We start from the raw sequence: 9,236 nt of genomic DNA on the forward strand, positions 1-9,236 counted from the left end.
TGACTAACCGTAATCGTATCCGAAACAGTAAACGTAATCGTAACCGGAACTTTAATCGTAACCGTAACCGGAAATGGGTCCAATTTACGAGTGTAACCGTAACCGTAGTCGTAACCGTAGCCGTAACCGTAACCGGAATTTTCGGCTGGGTAGATAGGTGAGTATTAAAACTTCTTTGCTCTGCTGTGAGATGTACATTTCGATAGGGCACCATGAGGGTAATTGGGTCTCGCATACAGATGTAGCCACCATCTCCAATGATGAAGTACCCTCGAGGAGGATATACACCAGGGTGATTCTCAGAATACGGGCCATTTGGGAGTTCCTAAAATTTTTATTTTTTTTGTCGAATTTGCTAGGTTTTTGGGTCGCAATGGTTTTATTTACCTTCAAATAAGATACGTGTAAAGTGGCCATAGTTCAAATCAAGTACTTCTAGTACAACGTTAAAAGACCATATTGTGGTCACGTTCAATCAATGATAAAACTCAAATATTGCCTCCCGCACCTTTTAATTAGTCTTTTGTTTGCTCCACTAGTGTATCGTACTGATATTTTACATCCAGTCATCCTCATTTTATGCGTTTTAGTATGACTAGAACATTGCAATAAATAGCTTGTTTTTCGCCCCGACACTGCTCCACAGATGCCCAACCTCATAATGTACAGTTCTAAATTAACCCCTTACTACATATTTTCTCATTAGGTCATTACAACGCGTTACCTGTAACTAAAAGTTATTAAACAAAGGTCAGACCTACAAAAGGGGATACGGAGTTCACAAGTCAGAAGGTACTAGTTGAAGCATTACTAATCCGGGGTTGCAGATGCAAGGATCCGCTTAGCCACAAAAGAAGCAGCACATCAAAACCTTCCTTTTCATCGAAAGGGGGATTTGATATGACGCAATCGTGCCTGTATGGAGGCGACACGGTATTCACACTGCAAAAGCGTACCAGCCAACTTTCGAATTTGAAGACAGTTTTTGACGATGACGAAGTAGGAGCTCTGCCGATTGCTTCGGGGAACATTAATAGTCCCTACAGAGTAGTACTGTGGGCGTAGAATTGTTACTCTACCTCTGCGCAGTTTGACGTCAGTGCAAACATTTTGAACTCCGTTACTTTTTGAAAAAGTTAGTGAGAACGACTTTGGTCGTCTCCTGACGAAATATAGAAAAATATTTCCACATCGAAATTCATTCCTTGCGTTCCCTGGATATGTCACTCCAGAAATGCAATGTGCCTTAGACGACTATTCCCTTAAAATTGTCCGGAATTTGGCAAAGTCCGCATGAACTCAGACATTAGGAACGTACTGGAGTTCACATTTTGACCATTTAAACTGCTCTAGTCACATACTGTTGCAGTATTCTTAGGTTTTTAGTGGTGCACCAGGTAGTATTACTGCTTTCGAGTATCTAGATGGTATAAAAACCTTTTAAAACCATATCACATAGTTGTGAAGGGCCGCGGAATCTAAACGGCCCGTATTCTGAGAATCACCCACCAGCTCTGTAGAGTCCACTGTGGCGGAGCACCCTCAAGTCATGGCATGAGACTGGGAATCCTATACACACATCAATGAACTTCCCTGTATGATTCACAAGCCCTGTGAGATTGATGGAGTAATAGAGTTTTCTATTAATGTATTCATCATGTCGGTCTGCATCTTCACAAATGAAATAAATTTGACAGCCATCTATGGCACCACAGCACTGGGCAAAAGCAGGAGAAGAAGCCATATTTGCAAAATTGTTGTCCAATTTGAGGAAGTTCTTCAGCAGTAGGCAACCGAATGACTTGATGCAATACTCTGCAAATGATGTCCAATACCATAGCAGTTAAGTCAAATGCTGTGCTATGGCACAGATCAAATGAGTTGCCCAAGACTCTGTATGACATTCCTGCAGCAATCCAGTAGAGGGTCACAATCACCTGGAAAGTAATTGTCCATCACACAATCTTTCATTATAGATCCTTCTCTTAATTATTATTTGAACTTACAGCAAATTCGAAAGAGTATCCATGAGTGCGAGGGAGCATGTGCTCGGTCAACAGGTACATCAGCGATCTAAATGAGGCCAGTTGCAGACGGCATTCAGTTGAGGGTTTTTTCATCGAGATTCAGTAGTTTACGGAACCTTCGACCTAAGATTGGTACGCAATAGAGCCCCTGCAAAATACACACTTTTTGAAACTTATATAGAATGGTGTTGTGAGAGAATCATGTGCTTCACGGAGAGTTTATTACCCGTCGAATCCACCTGTGACGCAGTCTTCTCTCACGCATTACCGAGCCGATAGCTTCATTCAATGCGTCAAAATCCGCCTGGCCTCGTCTGAGCAGAATCGGAACTAAGGGCACGATCAACGGTACATTCATCGCGACGACTGACAGCTGTCAAACCAGCGCCAGTGGGATTCAAACTTTAGCAGACGAAAGTGAATGTGTGTCGGCCGACGTCGGTGTCGAGGGCGGAGCGGCTCGCCACGGCCCGTGTCTCCCCCTCCCCTTACCAAATTTGTGTCGACACGAATCGCAAAGTGTCGACACATTCGAGAATTCGGACACACTCTTGACCCCTCAAAATGAGACGACCTAAGCGCCACTCCATTTTCAGCCCGCCCTTCTGCTTTGAAAAAGCTATCCAGGGGGCTTATGCAAACGACCTCGTGTGTGTCTGTCTGTCTGTCCGTCTGTTCCACTAGAAGGAGATGTGCCAGAGAGACTTGAAATTTTCAGGGTATATCAAGGTCCACTCCTAGAGACCGAAACGCCTACCGAATCCTGGCAACCACCCCAACCACCCCTAGGAGTGTGAATGGGGATATCCAAGGTCCAGGGAGGCGGGTCTACTTAAGTGAAGAAATCGATTTGACCTACCGTTAACCAATTTAATTAAACAGCCCCCCCCCCCCTTCCCCCCGAGAAAATCTTAGATGAGCAGAAATAAAAGTCGAAATTGACATTCGCGCCACGAATTTCTCACTTCTTGGACAGTCATGATATTAGAAATCGACCGCTAGAATTATTAAATTTTTATACCGTCCCTTCCTCGAGCAACAAACGATTCCGTGAACCTGTGCTACACGTCAACCATGCCGGCTAATGTGGCAACAGTGCGCGTCGGATAGCCGAAGTAACGTTATTGATAACTTTAATTTGGTTTCTCGAATAAACGGTAAAAACTTGCTAAACATAAATACGTTGCTCTACATTAACGTTAAATACTATAACCGATATTACCATAACGTTCATTTTTAGTTTGAGTTATTTTATTTGAGTTAAAATATTTAAAGTTAAATATTTTGGAATTGAAAAAATAACGAAAACAATGTAACATCTGAATTACTGTTCGTTAAAGTTATTGTTAAGTTAGCACGCCCTGAGCGTCAGGGAGGAAACAGTTCAGGAAGCATTACTGTTCTTCATGGGATCCGCTCAGCCAATTAATCATTTTTAGGCCCCCCCCAAGGGGGCCTTTCTGCTCGCGTGCGAGGAAATTCTTTTTCCGCCGGATTCATTAAGGTACCACGACTTCTGTTGAACAGATTTTAATAAAATTTTATCGAAAAATCAATCCAAAAATTAGATTTCATTTGACTATAGCCTCATTAAAATCCTTCTGGCCAATTTTGAGAAAATTAAAGTTAAACATCGAAATTATCACGAAAATCGGCAAAATCCTGCCAAGCCAACAATGGTTCGCACTTCTAGCATTCTTTCTGTTGATCCCTGCGGCTTACATTTTCACTTAACAGTAAAACATATGAGACAAAAATTAAAGACCAAAAATTAAGCTTCCGAACGATATGTTCAAAATGTTCGTGCGCTGTTCGAGTCAAGAACGACAGCAAGCTGAATAATATGCAACATTTACGCTTATTCTTCATGTCTTGTTTTTAATTTCTAATGCAGTTAGTGTTAATTAAAACATGGTAATGTAAGCGAGCCGATTGTGCACCGTTCCTTAAACTACCGAATAAGCTTTTAATCAATGCCATAAGATACGCCAATCACAACTTCTACCGATTTAAAATCAAAGCTGCACAGTTTGTTTAGAAATGGGCGTGGCTACAACAATCCTGGGTAAAGGGGGCGTGGCTTCTAACAATGGTACCAACCTTTGCAAACGAACTCGCTTCATGTTTTTGGATAAAATGAATGATGTACTATCCTCACTGTTATGTTCAACCCACCTCTAATACCCTTTTTTAGCGTTTTCATGTGCCCTTTAGAGGTGGTTAAATGACATGTGTTTGGATAACTGTAGTAACTATGAGTAATAGTTGGCATTGCTGGGGAAAGCACAAGGAGCAGTTTCTATAAGGCGCTTGCCTCGCTGTTGGGTTTTGTTATTGTGGTGACTTCAGAACGAAGAGCCACAACACTAACCATCAATAAGTTTTGAAGACTTCCCTCTCTTCTAATTTTCAACGCTCAGTCTGTTGAAGTAAAGAATTGAATGATTATTTCTTCGTGTGCAAATGACTGTTCGTTAAAACTTCAGGGGCCGACGCGTTAGCGTTAGAATTTTTTTTTATCGTGAGGACGCAGACGAAGATTAGGAGGAGGGATAGCCCAGGAAAGGGGCTCAAGACGGTGCAGTGATTTAGTGTAGTGATAGAGGGGAATGCACTAGTTCCCGGGTGGAAAGAAGTACAGATAAACTGCATTCGAAACTGTACTTGCTTAACTGTAGTTGCTAAACTATAGTTATGATAGTATTTTAACTCCAATGCTGTTTATAATCAAGACTACATGCTCAAATAACAGTAAGAAATATAAATAACACACACTTTTACTGCTCTCGCAACTACACTTGAGAATGCACACCGTAATGTAAGTGGTATATTGAGTTGTTGCTGTAGTTTAAAAGCAGATAAATTGACGATATGATTCGCTCTTTCAATTGTACTTTGTGAATGCAGTCTGTTTTACATTCCATAAGCTATAAATATAGAGTTAAAAAGAATTGTAATGACTGCTTTCATCTGTACAGTACATTTGAGCGGTCTGTTTGCAGAATTACTGCTGTCAGTTTTAAAGTAAAGTCTGTTTTTGGCTGAACATTGCAACTGGTAAACATACCGGGCAGTAGAGGCAACTCATCACCCTTGCAGGTAAAAGACATCCCGGAAAGTCCCGCTCGGCCCCACCCCCCGCAGACGTGCCGTTCTGCTGGCCGGGAGCATACTATGGGCCGAATATCGCGAGAGGAAATACCCCGAACCAGGCCTAGCTACCTACTCAGGAGGGTGAGTACATGTTTCCCAAACTGCCGGAGGTGCTCACGATGCTTTTTGACGCCTCCCCAGCTCGTCGTAAAATACTTCTACACAAAGATATTGATATTACGCGCGTAGTACGTATACATGCATATAATGGTTGGTGTGCACGTGTGGTACACTGCTTTTGTCATGTAAACCTAGCGGCAGGAGACGATTTATTCGGTTGTAAATCTTAGACAGCATAGGAACTATGCAAACGGTGGATAAAATGTAGCATTACTGTAGCTGGACTGTAGTCCGACTGTAGTTCGATTGTGAGTTGTCGGACCGGAGTGCTTGGCTTGTCATTGAGTTACTGCGAGACCAAAGCTATGGTGTCGCAGTGGCTCAGTGGTCATCGTACTGCGCTACCAACTCCGACGTCCGAGGTTCAACTCCCATCAACTCCCATCAACTTTCATCAAGGTAATAGTTCTACAATCAATTAATCGGATGAAAGGGGGTGAGTGGGGGAAGGTAGAAGGGTGGTAGTAAGAGAAATTCTCGAAATAAAAATTTTTGAACGAAGTTTTGGACACTGCACTTTAAGTATGATACTAACTGTAGGTTTTGTTTGTACTTCGCAACTCTTGTCCGGAGTGCAGTTCGAAACTAACCGCCCAAACTGCAGTTAAACTGTGCGGATTCCGAAAAAACTATAGTTTTTCTGAAGTAAAACTGCGACTTAACTACAGAAAAAGTATAGAAATCTGCATTTAAACTGTGGTCTAACTACAGGCTACAGCTGTACATTTTATACATTAAGACAATATTTTAATAAACGTTAACATATGTAGTCCTAACACAATTTGACCTGATTTTGTACACACTTTGAATGCATTTGTGAATGTGATCCGTGTACAGTGCGCCATTACAGTTAGAAGTACAGATCCTTCCACCCGGGTTAACTCAAATTTTAGTCTGCAGCCGAGAGAGGTGTGCAACTTGAGTTACTGAACAAAAACTGTCCTGCCGGCCGGTAACGAGACAGTCCAGCTCCAAAAGCAAATTCAAAATATACAGGCTTGTAAATCTTTTAATTCAATAAGGTATCAAAAAAGGACTTAAAATCTGCTTATCGAAACTGGAACGTTAATCGGCAATATCGGAAACGGCAAACTTTATCAAAACGGGATACTTTTACCTTCGGATCCAGACAGGGACTGTCCGAGGGGGTATTCACTCCCGTAATACCCTGTACACCCCACCTGGGTATTACGAGGTATTACTTGTAATGTAATACCGAAAAATAACAAAATATGCTATAAAGTGGCAAAATTTTGCGTGTAATACTGGCGTAATACCCGGTAATACCTCGAAATTCGGTGTAATACCGAGTACTCTGTACAAGTTTTATGGTAGTGAATACCCCCTCGGGACTGTCTAATAGATAAATTCACCCAACAAAAAATTTTACTGCGCTGAAAACAAGCGCTTTTTTATGCTTAAGACAGCTGTGGTTAAAACCTAGGTAGATATACGCCAGACCACGTCTCGCGTAACAGGCTTCGCGATATCTCACGAAACACTGTTACGCTGCGACGCGCCTGGCATACGTCTACCTAGGTCTGCGGCGCTGACACCCGAGTCGAGGAAAAGTCGTAAGTAGGCATTCAGCCCCAAGAGTCACAAATTTTGTCCCTCGGGGTTTTATTTTAACGAGTTACCCTACCGGAGACCATCAACTATCTGGGAAAAACATAGAAATGTTTTGCGGTCATTTTGGTGTAGAAAAATCCCTCTGGTGCCTAAACGGTTGAAGATAGAGCCAAATAGACGAAATTTTCGCCCAAAGGGCTCTACTTGGATGAGTTACCCCTTAGGAAAGAGTAAATTTTTTTTAAAAAAAAAACTCCATTTTGGGGACCTGAGGTTTTAGAATTTTTAAAAATCCAATTTTCGAGCTAGAATGCTCCTCTTCGAACTCGATCTGTCTTTTTAAGACACAAAACGACCCTGAAAATCCCAGGTCGCTAGCTCAATTCGTTCTCGAGTTATCGTGCGCACAGATAGACACACGGACACACAGACACACAGACAGACAGACGCGAAACTTTTTGATCATCGCTGGAGTAATAGGCTTCGCTATCGCTCAGCCAATAAAAAACAACGAAAATCAGCAAATTATGCTAGAACAGGGTTGTTACAGAGTTGGGATTTTCAAATTCCCTGACTTTTCCCTGACCAAACTGGAGGTTTTCCATGACTTTCAACCCAAAAAATATTTTTATGCCCACCTACGAATATGCGAAAGAATAGATGGAAAGGAAAAGAAAGGATTTTGAACAATAAATTTGACAATTGTAAAGGACCACAGGCACGCTAGAAAATTTCGCAATTTTCTAATTTTTCATTATTTTTCATGACTCGGCGATCGATTTTCCTGACTTTTCCAGGACTTCCATGACTCGATTTTTTTCCCTGACTTTTTCATGACTTCCAGGTTTTCCGTGACCTGTAACAACCCTGTAGAATCACTATTCAAATTCTGCTGAATTCGTAATTTCTGCGCGCGCGAAAACAAGCACATTTCTAATTTCAGAGCGCTGTAGTTCAAGATTTGAGACTGAGGAGGATCACATGTCAAGTAGACAGGAAAGCCATATGGTGCCCGGTGCCGATTGAGCTCTTAAAGAGGGGTTGGGGCGCGGGGCGCGAGGACAGCGCTGCGACTCAAGAGGCTCCATGCGTCTTTTTTGCATTTTAACTTTACCGGAATGCTTTATTGCAAAGTAAATAATGTTTCGTATAGTTATAAAAGATCTCAATGATTTGAATTTCACGAGGGGTGCCCAACTGTGGTAATCAGGTGTACACAGACTTGGTAATCACTGGTAATCCTCTCACTCGTGAGGGTCCTTTTAGAGGACAAATTTGTTGATTTAGACATGAATTTTTGTGCACATTTTGCCTAAATGCCAACGCGCTGTTTAATATAGCAACTTTGCATCCCTCCCACGGACAAAATCATGATTTGGCCAATCATAGAATGCAAATTTTTAACTTGTAAGATAAAGAATCAAGAACTAACCAAAGAGTTGCACAAAAATGCATCTTTCTCGAACAAAAAATTGCCGTTTCGATTTAGAATGCAGGTAGATCATACCTTGTATACATCGGTAATCTTTGGTAATCTTTGGTAATCATTGGTAATCTTTACAATTTGGTAATCTGGTGTAAACATTTTTATGGAGTTAGGCACCCCTCGGAATTTCACAAAGCGAAGGATTTTAACATAGCATCTTCGTCGTTATGCCGACGTTTCTTTCATCAGCTACTCACCTTGCTCGGCGCGCTGGGTGCAATCACCAGAGGCGCCTCGCTCACGATAACTGACCCGGCGAGAATGCGGCGCGTTGCAACTCCGCACCTCCCCTGCACCCCATCTCGCACCACATTGAAGCAGGGCGTCCCAGGCACAGGCTCCATCGAGCTACAGAAAAGAAATGTAAAAATTTAATAAACCAAGAAACCACTGTGAAAGAAAATAAAAGTTCTCAACGGCCAAGGTAAGGCTTGGGTGAAAGTGGAAAAGTCGCGCGACAGACAAATGCACGTGCCAAATAAATGGACCATTTCAGGGTTAGGTGATTAAAAGAAGAAAAGAATGGCGAACCGGAAGAGCGCTGCCTTCTAAACGCCCCCTACCCTCCGTCCCTCTTCACCCATCGCCCAACTGTTTCCTGTTTCGGTTATTCTTTTCTTTTCTTCTTGTCACCGAAGCTACAATGGTCTCTTAAGAGGAGGCTAAAGTCCCGGCCGTCCAGCGCGCTGGCGGGCTCCGCGCGGCGCGCGCAACGCCTTGCACGGGAAGACTTCTCACATTGTTTCTCAAAAACCCGTGCACCAAAAAAATCTAAATTCGGCTGGTGGGTCCTTGAAGGACTAATCTCGATGTCGAACGCATTCGTTTGCCTCCGACATTGCCTGTATTGCCTACAATAAACCCCTTGACTCGGCCAC

At 42.5% G+C, this 9,236-nt stretch overlaps 1 protein-coding gene across 1 annotated transcript in view; it reads right to left on the bottom strand.

Moving 5' to 3' along the window:
• The window catches only part of LOC113214287 (SET domain-containing protein SmydA-8-like), an 83,879-nt gene that overhangs the window by 45,404 nt on the left and 29,239 nt on the right, over positions 1-9,236 (bottom strand). The window contains exon 2 of the mRNA XM_052268127.1: positions 8,556-8,706. Within this exon, the coding sequence (XP_052124087.1) occupies positions 8,556-8,702 (147 nt within the window). The 5' untranslated portion in view covers positions 8,703-8,706. The remainder of the gene's footprint in view (positions 1-8,555; positions 8,707-9,236) is intronic.

Source organism: Frankliniella occidentalis, unplaced genomic scaffold (genome assembly GCF_000697945.3).
Source record: "Frankliniella occidentalis isolate FOCC.00 unplaced genomic scaffold, Focc_3.1 Scaffold64, whole genome shotgun sequence".
NCBI lineage: Eukaryota > Metazoa > Arthropoda > Insecta > Thysanoptera > Thripidae > Frankliniella > Frankliniella occidentalis.